The 14,207-nt window shown below is 34.2% G+C and overlaps 1 protein-coding gene across 1 annotated transcript; it reads left to right on the top strand.

Annotated features, from left to right (window-relative positions):
• Nucleotides 1–9,495: 9,495 nt before the first annotated feature.
• Nucleotides 9,496–13,328, top strand: LOC128203692 (uncharacterized). Its single transcript, XM_052905216.1, has 5 exons — nucleotides 9,496–9,558; nucleotides 9,922–10,135; nucleotides 10,456–10,592; nucleotides 12,257–12,416; nucleotides 13,080–13,328. Exons 1-5 carry the CDS (start codon nucleotides 9,514–9,516, stop codon nucleotides 13,238–13,240), a joined length of 717 nt encoding a protein of 238 aa, XP_052761176.1. The 5' UTR covers nucleotides 9,496–9,513; the 3' UTR covers nucleotides 13,241–13,328.
• The last annotated feature ends 879 nt before the right edge of the window (nucleotides 13,329–14,207 follow it).

Below are 14,207 nucleotides of genomic sequence, written 5' to 3'. Positions count from 1 at the left end.
CTTGAGTTATTCGTAAAAGGATTTCGAATAATAAGCCACATCCTCATACCTGCAAACAAAACAATGTACAAACTGTAAACATTCACCATATTGTGCGTTGGCCTTTGGCTCCATCTGCTCCTCTTTCTTGCCATAATCAGCGGCGATCCTCTTGCTGACTACAACAACATATTGAGCCTGTTTGCAACGTGCTTCAATCTCATTGGCAGGCTTATGAACCTGTTTGTGATGCAATGGTAGATCTAAAGCAAAAACAATTTAATAGGTTTCGGGCCATGACCTTAACGCTTGTACTTTTAAAAAATATTTGAAAAGTTCTACATTACTTTGTAAAAATAATCTGCTGTCAGACATGAATGCACAGTAATGTATGTTTGAGGACAATTACGATTAAATGATACTGATGCGAAAAGCTACAGAAACAAGCTCAGTAGCAACAAGTTAAAACATAAATCCGGTTTAATGGCACTGGGTAAACGCCAAAGACATATGACATAAAATCACAAACAAGAAACATGGAAGAACAGCACATAACTCAACAAGCAGCACAGTGCATACATATTATATATAAAAAACTAGGTATGTTTATCAAGGATTGTTAGGTACCGCCTTGGAAAGGTCAGTAAAATGCAAATTTAGTGAGGGTTGTGCACAAACCTCACTCTTATCCCAACAATCCTATATAAAGATAAAACGCAAAAGGTAAATCTTATCAAAGCAAGGGAAATCATATTTTTTGCTCGTGAACATGTGCTAATGTTTGTTATAAAAAGCAGGCATTTTTTTCGAGTAGGACATGATCATCTCTTTTATGAAGTTTATTCCAAAATTCTCAGTAAGTTGTTGCTGGCATTCATGAAACTTTCCTTAAACATGACAAGTTGTGCGCAAAACCCTCATATGACAACGGATTGCTTTAAAGGGAACTCGCAGTGCTTTTTTGTATACATAATCGGGCTTATATACAGACTTGAACTGACACGACTTGGTTTCTTCGTGCTTTGAGTGAGCCTCAGCACTCTGACATTAGCGGACGATATGATCAGTATTGCTATACCAAGCAATGCGTTACAGATATTGTTGCAAATATGCACAGGGTATTTTTGTTGACAGGGAACCCGCCAGGATGGAAACAAGTTACTCGCATTGCTTTTATTGTAGGCATTAACGGGCTTATGGAAAAAAAAAACTTTAATACACACGACTTGGTTTAGTCGTGCATGGACTGAACTTCAGCATTCCGACAGTAGCGGACGATATTATCCATATTGTATTATCAAGGAATGTGTTATAGATATTGTTGCAAATATGCTACGAGTATTTTTGTAAGAAGCGCTCCCAGTACAACTAAGCAAAACATGTGGTCGTTTTTTTCAAATGAAACGGACGCTAGGACCAGAACGCATGGATTAGGCTGAGACATCCTTATATTTGAATTCGATTGACTTAACTGAACGAGTTAATCCATAACACTTGAACTTTTAGACCAGACAAATAAATGTTTTCCTCGTGACCAAGTCGCTTAATAGATTCATCACTCAAAACTTAATTATTTGAAATTGGAATATCTGTTGAATCTATACTTTTCATAATTTGGAAGGTGTTAATGTGTAGAAAAAGAAAATGCAATTATTATACCAAAATATTTTTTGTATAAAATGTTAATGCCTGATTTCTGTTAAAAAAGGAATGAAAATTCATACAACAATTCCGTTATTATCTAAAATCATCAATCAAAACCCTGTCAAGGGATAACATATCCGACGAACTGCTTTCAAAAATTACAACAATAAATATATTTGTGCATCAGAGCTCTTCAATGCAGATGCAGTTGTTGCATATTATGTCGAAGTGTGGAAATAATCATTGAAGCCTTCGTATAATGTATTCAGCCACCAATAACCAAAACTGTACTTTTAAAGCTCAAACTTTTTCAAAAAGGATGAATACAGTAATTTGTTTTAATTTTTCTTAACTTAAACCTTTGTTAATTTTCTGTGGAGAAATATGAAACATGCATTTATATATATATTTTATTTCATTTCAAAAGATGAATTCTGTTTCTTAAATCATTGTTCGACCGTATCATATACTTGTTTTGTTCAATGGACATGCATTTTATTACAACTAACAACTGATGAAGAAAGCAGATAACAGTCTCTGTTATTTCGAGTGTTTGAGTATTGTCTGAAAGCTACAGTATTCGATTTAACTGAGTGAAGCAATAACAAATGATTTTTTAGTCCAGACAAATAAATGTCAATCTAAAATCGTAACCAAGATGCTTTAGACATTCATTACAGTTTACTCATTTTTTAATGAGGGTTATAAGAGACAGAAAATGTAAACAGGAAACATGATACAGAAAAAAATACCAACAATTCACCTGATTTCAGTTGAAAAAAAAAAAGAATAAGAGTACAAACTGCAATTTCGTTATGATCTATAATGTGAATTTTGTTATCAGCAAGCAATACGCTTTCAAAGGATAACAAATTTAAGGATCCGATGAATAATAAAAGAAATGGGATAACAAATATGTTTATTTGTCTTTTCCGAAAACCGCATGCTGTTTTAACACAGTTTTTACAAAAGTGTTTGTTCTTCAAGGCAATTGCATGTGTTTGCCTATTATTACTTCACAAGTTTGGTTTTATGTTGAAGGATGAATATAGTCTGTAGACTTTCTGAAAATGTATTTCGCCATCAATGACAGGGACCGTATTTATAAATCTTTCAAGTTAGTGAAAAATTTCAACTTGGTGAAATCTGTCAAACTTTTAACAAAGAATTTTTTTACGTACCAGTTATTATCAGCTCTGCATTCGTTCGCATCCTTTTTCATATATCATGTTTATAACAGTATATAAATATAAGATGGCTGATGGGGTTATATATTTATTGTCAACTCGAGGAAATAATCATGTTTGATATGATTTAAAGAAAACTTAGTTCACATGTTCAGAGTGATAACATAAATATTTGATGTGATTTACATGACATTTAGTAAACACGTTCAGAGTGACAACATGTATATGTGATTCAATTTAAATGAAACTTAGCTCAGATGTTCCGAGTGACCACATGAATGCTTGATATAATTGATATGAAACTAAGTTGACATGTTCAGACTGATGACATAAATATTTGAGGTGAACATGAAATTTGGTAAACACGTTCAGAGTGACAACATGTATCTTTGATTCAATTTGAATGAAACTTAGCTCAGATATTCAGAGTGACAACATAAATGGGTGATATAATTGATATGAAACTTTGTACATATGTTCAGAGTGACAATATACGTGTTTGATTTTGAAATAAATAACAATACAGTGTTTGTAGTCTAAAAATCGAGTGTAAAATGCGTCGATACCTAGTGACGCAACTCGATATACAAACACTCATTACTGCAAAAGATGTACAAGGTCAAGCTATGATTTCATTCAATATCAACCGCGACTGATGTTTTCATGTTGTATTTTGTTATTTAAAAGGATATTTCTGCCTGTGTTCATAATAAATAATATGCGAATTGACCAACCTACATTCAAATAAAAACGACATTAATAACAAACATATTAAATAAACATTAATTAACAAATACAATAGAGCAGAACTGAGGTGCTGCATCATTGGAATGGCCAGCAAGGGATTGCAAAGAAACAAGCTCCTTGAGGGAATATAATTACAAATATTGTAAACGAATATATTATCTGTAAACCCAAAATAAATTAACAAGATTTACAAACAAAACCTGCCGATTTAATTTATGTATTTAATAAAGAAAAACAATGCCTGTATTGATTTTCAGACTGTTACATTAACTTTAAGTTAATTGTTTTGCTTTATTGACGTTTTATGATGTGATTTCACATTAAAAGATATTTGACTCATCAAATTGTTTTTGTTATAACTACTGGGGTCCTCTGTGTTGTCTGTTAAACTGAAAATCAAATTTCAATTCAACGTCAAATTAGAAGAGAAAAATCAGTGTTCGTGTTCGTGAAGTGTTAGCGACTAATTGCTATACAAATATTTTTGTGATGTTACATCGATGTCTTTACATTTTGACTTTACACAGCTTACTTTGCAAATAACTAGGATATTGTGATTACGATTGATTAAAAGATTACGCACATTATATCACAATAGACGTAGATATAAACATTTGAGATCGTTGTGACACACACATTTATTTGGCGTGCTTCGTAAGAGGAATTTTTAGTCGTAGCTTACAAATCGGACGTGACAGATGGTAACAAGTGGATTTCTCGAATTACATCGGCGTTGTTATTGATCTTAATATTGGCAAATGCTCAGAATTCACACATGTATAACATCGACCGCAAACGAATACTGCGTTAATGAATTCGTCATTCATACCCTATAGTCTTATCAAATTGGCCATTTTATTTAATTCGGACATTTCTAATACAAGATGGCTGGTCTTTTTTGTTTTCTTTTCTTTCTTTTTGATTTCGCCAGCCCATGACAACCCGCTTTTTTATAGAACAAACATATCATACAATTTATAAATATGTTTATATATACAAAAATATGAACGATATCTTTTAACAAATGAGTTAAAAAGTAAACATTTTAAAAAATTGCCTTAGAATTATATTGTAATATTACTAACAAAATCGTTTAAAACGTTTAGAAATGCTTTTATTTTTCAAATGAATTTAAATATCATTATATAAAGGTAATAAATTGATCGGTTTGGATCTCCTTTTACAAATGAAGTAGGTTTTATAAATGCAATAGGCAATCTGATTTAAAACAATGTTTACACTATTATACTCTTTTTGATCAATTGTGTAACGTATTACTATATATCTTTTATTTATTTCTGTATTCCACATCTTTAATGATCTTATGTATATCATTCCAATGTTTGACACAAAAGATGCCCATTGTATACGGCTAGATATTGACAACAATGATTGCCTCCAAACAGAGTTTATTTTTGAATTTTTGACTACTTGGTATGTCCCTGTAGTTTTCAATGTATTATAAATATTGACACTGAGAAATGGGGACATTCGTTTGTGTACTAGTATATTAAAATCCACATAGGGCTATGTAGACACGCAATAATTAGTATTAGATAAATGGAATATTTATATAAACTGAATACACAATTTGCCGTTTACAGATGAATTGTACTAGCTGCCATGTTTGCGATTTGTATCGATTTTAACTTTCTGATGAACAAACTTACTGTGTATAGATATCTCGTGGATTTTTGCAGATTTTGATTTCACTCGGCTTTCACCTCGTGAAATCCGAATCTGTAAAAATCCACTGGAGTCGAATACAACCTCATGGATCAAAACGCAGTACTTCTACCCTATTATATCGCTTTTGTAGAAGTAAATAGGTCCAAAACGATCAAATTTTAATATGTTCACTCAACAATTCCACACTACGGCAAAAAAGGGTTAGGTCGAAAGAAATAAGAAAGGCTCTGTCGGGCTAGGGGAATAAAGCATTTTTATGCCTTGTTGACTTTATTCCTTGTCCTGTCGTCATGCTACACAGGGATAAAGCTCTAATTTCTTCAATGTGGAATAAGAATAACCACTATCTGTCTAGACAACTTGTTTTAGTAATATTGTGAAGGTTTTTCATCAATTATAATACATTCATCTTGAAAAGTCGGGATACGGTTTGTTAAACATTCAAAAAAGCGCTTAGTGCTATGGCAGAGGTGGACGCAACGCTGATGTCACCCTCTAAACTATTACCATTAGCAATTGAAAAACCAGTAGATATAGTGGTCATGCTAAAGTCAATAATATCACTTAATGTCTACTTTACTATAGCCCATTATCTAACTTTCTAGAAGAAATTATACCCCTGAAATTTAACTGACATATACTTCCGTATATTTTTCAAAGTAATGTACAAATACACACAAAATGTTTAAGGAATCATATTAGGGCCATCTTGATCCCGCCCCTCGCCATTCAAAACCAGAAATGTGTTTGTTACATTTCTGCATATTTCATATTTAGTGAATCTGTTTTTAATAAGTCTGTATTGTTAAAAACGGCGATTTTTAATGCTGTTTCACGCATCATTTTTCATGTACGAATTAACACAAGAATATGCCAAATTTGACAATTTGACACTCTTTTTAATAAGTATATCGGTAGAAAAAACGATTTTTATCGTCGCATCAACATAACGGTTTTACTACAATATATGTTATAAAGTTTTGTGATTTAAAACGGATGAGAAAAGCCTAAAAATTAAATACGAGTTTTGAAAAGAACTAATTGTTATTGTTCGTAACTATTACACGGTGAACGTAAACACTTTCACATGCCATTTTCTTATCATAGTTATTAATTATAACACGTGATAAACTCTCACCTTCTAATCAGACACAACCGTTTTTTTGTCCTAGCCTATGTGAACTGTCCCAGTTTTTCTCCCACCTCAGATAAGTAGATCCAATAATTTAACCATGCTAGATATTTTTATCTTGCCCACGGGCTAAGATAAAATGCCCGTATGGAACTCCTTTTACCACATTGTCATTACCTCCCTTGTTGAAGACTGTCGTCAGTAGCATCAAGGAAATCTTGTATTATGGTAATATTTAGAACGCTAATTAATTATTTCTCGCTTCAAATGTCACCATAAAACAGTTTTCAGGCACCATTCAAGAAATAATGCTTTATTTTCCTTAGAACTATTTAAAAAGACCGATTTGACTGTTAACATTAACTGGATCACTGCGCGTATATCCATGACAACCACGTGCTATCGCATATCCATACGCAATTATTTTCACTAAGCAAAAAAGAGTTCCAGCAAAAAATACATTTTTACTTAATTTTGTTTAACTGAGGTGGGAGAAAAAGCATCTACCATAGCCGCTCGTATAAGTTAGGTTCATCCCGACCCCCGCACAGGGAGTAATGCGGAAACTCGGTAAACCTCGTTTCCGCAAAACACCCTACGCTCGGGTCGGAATGAACCTATCTTACACTCTCGGCCATGGAAGATACTTATATTCTCACACCGTAGACTTTTGCGTATCTGTTAATTTCATCATACGCATAACACAAGTATCTACCATGGCCGCTCGTGTAAACTAGGTTCATCCAAACCCAAGCGCGAGGATTAGGATAAACCCTATCTATCAAGTGCGGCATTGGTCGATACTTTTACCCCCAGCTAAAGTTTAAATGTTTTTTTTCGCTGAAACACTTTGTGAAAATAAAGTGAAATATAATTTTTGATATGTGATCATTTGTGGTTGTTATAGATATCCGCGCACTGATTCGAAGTATTTATATAGTCAAATCAGTCTTTAAAAAGTGCTGAGGACTGTGCAGCATTATTTCTTGGATGCGGCGTGACTTTGTTTGTACAATTTGAAGAGAGATATGATTTATTTGTATTTTAAATATTATCACAACACAAGGTTTCATAGGTGCTACAGAGGACTGTCTACAACAGGTTCATAATGGTACTTGTTTTATCTTTGCCCTTTGGTATGATAAGGATGTCAAGCATGGCCAAATATTTGGATCCACTTATCTGGGGAGGGAAGATTATAAGCATGTTCAATGGTCAAGGGATAGGTTTAATTCCTTCTCCAACTTTAGTTTAACAAAATAGGTTGAAATATAATGTTTCGCTGGAACACATAGTGAAAAAAAAACATAATTCCATACGGGTATTTTCTTATATTTAATGCCAATGGGCCATATTAAAATTTCCAGCATGACCATATATTTGTATCAACTTATCTGGGGTGGGAGGAAAGCTTACCTGTAGTCTAATTTACTGATACATCGTTCGGACTGACCGTTTTTATACAATGTTGATTGTTAAGATAAACCTCTTTTATTTTATAATTTTATCTTTGGAAATAACATTTCCAATAAATCTCCCATCCCTCCATTTTAATAAAATTTTAATAAACGGGGATTTAATTGCTGAAAATAATAGCATTTTAAGTGTCCTTTAAACTAACTCTTGAATCTAACCTTTAAGACTGTCACGAACTATTATGTTTGTGCTTGAACGTAAATAACTCGTATTTTATTGGCATTTAACGTTTGTATTTTGGTCATTTTCACAATGATAATGTTCTGTTTAATACGTTATTAAAGATGCGCTTTCTCGAATACAATGATGACAAACCAATCGTTTCTAATACATTCCCTCCTTGTTTAAATGATGAAACTGCAACTGATCATAACCTTATTACATTTTTCCCTTATGCTTTAAATGTAAAATTGCCGATTTGCAGGAATATTACCACATATAGTAAGCAAGTATTGTTCACAATTGAAGTGTCATGCGGATGTGGAATTAATATTGTACAAGTGTAATACAGAAAGAAATGTTATTTTAAACCGAAAACATGGCATTAGCACATGATATTAATGAAATGTACAAAGTATCATCTTTTTTATGATTTTGCTTGTAACAAGGTGCTTATATATAATGTTTGTGTTTATAAGTAACAAAATTATCCCTCCCCAATAATGTGCTTCTTTACAAACGATATTATTCAAATGAAATATAGTAATACATCTTTATTAAAAACGAATCACTCCCTATTTGATCTGCTAAAATTTTGCGATCTTAAAGCGTGCTGTTCGCAACATTGGGTTTAATGTATATAAAGACAACGTAAATGAGATTTCCAATTGAGAGCGAACGTCACAAGAACTCTCTAGGTCTAGAAAGCAATCTCTATGTGGATTCATTACGTAAGTCAAGTATCAAGATGACTATCTTCAATATTAACTGACCTATAAATTCTCTAACCCAAGACAGTTTCATTTCTACTGACTGTTTTGTGAGAAAATAATGCAGTGACAAAGCAATATAATTAGTTTGCAGCTTCATCGTGACCGTTCGCCTTTGATAACCTTCTATCGATTGTATTAGAACTAAGCAGCTATAGCATGTCATACTTTAACGACTAAATGAGTTTTGCAATAAACTTTTGTACATATACATTATCAAACTTTTAGCATTAAATAGCTAATATGAAGAGGGAATATATTATATTATGATGTAATTTGTTAACAAAAATACGAACTATTTATCAGGAAAATATGTAGCACATGCATACCATTACCTTAATGTATTAAGTTGATTTGATTAAGCTTTTTTTGTGACGAAAGCTTGTGGAATCATTGTAGAAAGAAAATAAATATAGAATTCATTTTTAAAAGTCATGAGAAAGATATGGAACTCAAAACCCCTTCGTTCAATCCTACAGCAGAGGCTGTTTTATATTTTGTTGTTAGAGGAGGCGCACCTTTGGACATTCGCCCATTCCTAAGGAATCAAAATACATTTCATTTAAACGACTGAAATAATTGTATATAATGGCGATGACTTATCAAATTTTACAGTCAACTGTTATCAGTCTAATGGCGCAATGTCTCTTTGGTTTTGTACGTTTATTAAACTGATAAGAGTATGCCATTGCATGAAATATAGTGTATGAAATGGGCATATGATAAGAAGATGTACTTAAGCAGACTTGTGATTCTTGTGGTGGTTTATTCATTGGTAAGTAGTCATTTCAAATAACATATTGTTTAGTATTTAATGTTACATTTTGCATCTTTTTCCTTTTGAATCATCTTTCCAAATGGTTAACATGCACTCAACCCCGATCCTGTCTCTTCATGGTGATACTCTGTCTCCTCCTATCCTTGCCTGCAGTATCGCTTTACCATTCCCCATGAACATATTACTATTGACCTTAACTTACGATCGCCACCCTGTTCTCTTTCCCTACTACATCCTACATCAATGTTCCAACTCCACGGGTATCCTTATCCATATATTTGTGTATTATATGAACGCTTACTCGAATCAAAGATCATTGAAATATGTGCCATTATACTGAATCTACGTACTTTTATTCAGCCATGTGATGTGAGTTTGGCGCCCTCCACGGACACCCCTGTGGACGGCGTCTCCTGCAAAAGCCAGGCGGATTGTCCACTCAACCAGTGCTGCGTGCACAATCCTTTAAATAAACCGGATTCCCGCAAACGCTTTCTGTTTGATCACTACAATGAACATGACCACGGCTTCTGCAGGTCGGCGAGGAATCTAAATGAGAATTGCTGGCCTATAGGTGAATACACTTACGAGTCGGGAGCTGGCTGGGGGCATCTGGCGAGCAACAACCCTAAAAGTGTCCAACAATAATTGTCTATATGGTAGAAAAAATATGCAATGCACAAGTGTGCACCACACATTTAGGGTACAAATGCCCGAAATGAGTGGAAGGGTGTGTCGAATTACTATAACACCGTTATGCAATTGGAGAACATTAACCCACATTATGTTGACACACTTTTATTTATCAACACGGTTAGCTATTTTAACCAGGCCATTTCATGTTTTATCCAAATCTGTTTCTAACAAACATGCTCTAAGGTATTTTTCATTCAGGTCGGGACCCGGCAAACGGTGAGTTATACGAGTTCTTCTGTCCGTGTACGTCCGGTCTGGAGTGCCGGGGCTTGATTGTGCACGAGAGCGCCCATCAAATCGTCCATGAACGGCCAATGTGTCAGTCACCAGAGTCGGTACGTACTTTGCAGTGTTTAAGTTGATCAATATGTGCATGGCATATTTAAAGTGACATGGCAACTAGAAGCCGTTTTGAATCAAATTTGTTTATTCCTCGGATAAAAGGTATCATGGATGATTCCATGCTAAAAATGTAAACGTTTTCAAAACGCACTGCAACTGTAAATATATTTAAAAAAGTAATTAACAGGTGTGTCCAGATAAATGTAGGCAGCGTAATATGTAAAACCCGTCATTTTTGACGTGACTGGCCATTTACCTTAGAATTGAAATGAATATCGGGGGAAGTAATTCCACTGTTTCTTGCTTGAGTTGCTAGATTGGCAAGAGCATGCAATATTTCATAAATGCTAGCGTTTATTGGGTGATTGTCTAGATAGACCGGAGCATTCAAGATCACATTGATGCTAGCGTTTCTTGATTAATAGCTAGATTGACCAGGACAAGCTAGATCGCGTGTATGCTAGCTCTTCATGAATTTATTTAAGGAATGAATTGAGGGGTTGATGTCATTATCGGGGTATGAACGCAATTGGGCTGGTCAAAAGGTGTGGAGTCCGTACTTCATTACTTATATTTACACAAATAGTTCATTATTTCATGCAATAATTGTCAAAAAAAAACAAACTCTATTTCATTTTAGAAAACCTTTCAGTAATCCTTTCTTACCCATTCTGTAAATAGAACCACCCGACTATAACCGGAAACATTTTTTCAAATGACGTCACAATAACGCGGGAAAGATTAACCACTTGAAATCACGTTTAAACGTAAAATTGAAACACTTATTGCAACAATTCATTTAAAATATAATGAATTAGCACTTTCTTAAGTGTTGATTAATATTTTACTTGACCCGCTGACACAATACACACAACAAAAAGATCAATAGTTTGCATGTATATTTTTATGCAATAAATTCCGATCCGAACATATCCGAAGATGTTGCGTTCATCGATTAATAAACGCCATTGCCGAAAGGCAGTTCATTTAAGGAATGGAAGTAGAGGTGTAAATATTGTGTAATTGACCAGATCGTTCAAGATCGCATGAATGCTACTACTGCTTGCATGAATTGGTAGATTAGCAAGGGCATTCAAATTGCTAGCTTTTCTTATATGAATTGTGAGATAGACGCCGCATGCAAACTCGCAACAATGCTAGCTTTTCATGTATGAATTGTGAGGACATTCAAAATGACATGAATGTTAACGCTTTTTGGATTCATTCCTAGAAATACAGTTCATACACTGTGCGTTTATAGTAATCTTATTTTTTGCGAATCATATTCATATTTATTATGGTTTTTGAATTTGATCAATAGGATAATAACTATTAACGTTTATACTTTAAGAAAAATAAATTACATCCCTTAGTTCAAACTTGATGGGAATCACTTCTGATACAGCAAAACACATGTCAAAATAATAGTTTGAAATGAAAACAGAAAAAAAGGAATATTGTTGTAAATTAAAGAATAAATGCTTATCTTTATTTTCACACCTTTCTATAATATGTTATCGTAGAAAAATATTATAATGTTTGATGCTGATTTATTTATTCAATTAAAAATCAATGACCATTCCTGAAACAAAATAGGATCTTATAGCGTTATCAAGATACCTCTTATCTATATATTTATATTTTATGTTTCTTTCAGAGTCTTATTGACTCTGCCACGTACAGCGGACAGGTTTGCTCGGCAGACGGAGACTGTCCTGGCGGCATGTGCTGCGTATTTCACCCAGACAACCGGCGGCAACAGTCCACAGGGTACTGCCGAAACTTCAAACAGCTCAACGATACCTGCACTATTGTCGGTAAGTAATCGAGTCATTGGGAAAAAACGCTTAAAGGGCTGGAATTTATTGCCGAACTGCATTTTTCCAACCATTATAAATAGTATTATTCCTACGCTGTAAAACGTTGATTTACACTCTGACAATTAAAAATTCATATTGAATAACTTATTGGATTGGTGGCCATAGTTCGATTCCCGGCCTTGGCGCATTTGAGTATAATTTGTGGTAACCAAACCAAATGGGTTTCCTCGTGGTACTCCAGTTTCACCCACGACACAAGACCACACGCTCTCGTAACATCGTGCCAACGAGAGTTATTACTGTAATGTTTTAATAACTTGTCTCACAGTCGTTGTCATATAGATAAGTTTAAACTTTATTGAACATTTAATATTTTAACACTTATTTCTCATCCAGTAAATGTTGTATGCTCAGTTTTTTTATGGTAATATCTTTATTAGAAATATTTCGCTGATCATGGTGAATAAAGAAAGACAACTGTAATAGGCAAGTAATACATAATTGATAACAGTTCGGAGGACAACTGAACCTTAAAAAATGACGAGTATATAGAAAAATAATGTTAGTTATAATTATATTAATGTTCTGTTAAGCATGATTCAAAAACCGATTTGAAATACATTACTTTGTCTAAAATGCAATATCGCTCTAAACCTGAAGATGTTGGGGGCGCGCTGCATGACTTCGGATGCCCGTGTGGTGATGGTCTAGAGTGCCGCGGGCTGTCCATCCATCATTCCACGGTAAACGGACATGGCCATATAGACACACACATTAACCCGGTTTGCCAGACACCCGTCACCACTACCGCTTCGCCATGAGGCTAGCTACAATATCCAGAGAGTGAGGACAACGTTCATGGACACTCTTTATTTGCAATATTTGAGAATAAAGTAAACCATGGAACAAGTAATAAAGCTTTGTGGGGGTCTCTCGGGGGAATACCCGTCCACCCTCATGTCCCTTTTTATTACCTACGTATGTATTAGGTCATTGTGTATTGAACGTTTGCACCATTCGGTGGTTTTGCTTCATCGTAATATCAAAGCCCTACCGTCCGGACGTACGATGTTCGCATGTCACGAAACTATGTGTGTCAAACTCCTTTAACATCATTTAGATGATTCCTTCATTTGTTAACAGACGATCAAATAAATTCGTAATTGCTATCGTCCATTCTCCCGCCTGTCCGGTCGTAGAACGTACGTACGTTATAAAACCATGACTGATATCAATATTAAAGCATTTGTTTCAAATTGTTAAGATCAGAAAAACAAAATACGAGTAGATGTGCAATTGTGTGTACGTTTCTCACAAACCCCTGTCTTCCGAATTCCACTTACACCATTGGGAGGACATGATTCAAACTTCAACGTTTCAATTGATCGTGATGGGATGTTTTTCTGATGCAAGAATCATTGCATTTTTTTCTAGGTAAATTATTGAGCACGACAAATATATATGTATGTACAATTTAAAGTAGCGTATTCTTGTTGCTGAGTCAGTACGTCTTCATGTGTATGTCTAAGCTGCGTGTTACGAAGCGGCATCAAACAGTGGTTAACATGTTTTTTGTCCAAGGAGAAGGCAGATTACTTGTAATATTTGTAAAGAGATCAGCAGTCGGCCGTTATAAATTTTAATCAGGTAAATCGATGGATGGTTTACACAATATTTTGTCGACCACTAAAACGTTAAAGGTTATTATAAGTATACAAAGTAAATGCGTATACGACTGTGTCGCATAATATTATTAATAGTCGTGATTTTTTATTAACAATATTTAAA

The sequence above is a fragment of the Mya arenaria genome, chromosome 9, assembly GCF_026914265.1.
Source record: "Mya arenaria isolate MELC-2E11 chromosome 9, ASM2691426v1".
Lineage (NCBI taxonomy): Eukaryota > Metazoa > Mollusca > Bivalvia > Myida > Myidae > Mya > Mya arenaria.
The sequence above is the reverse complement of the archived record's forward strand: the minus strand, read 5'-3'. Positions and strand labels throughout refer to the sequence as shown.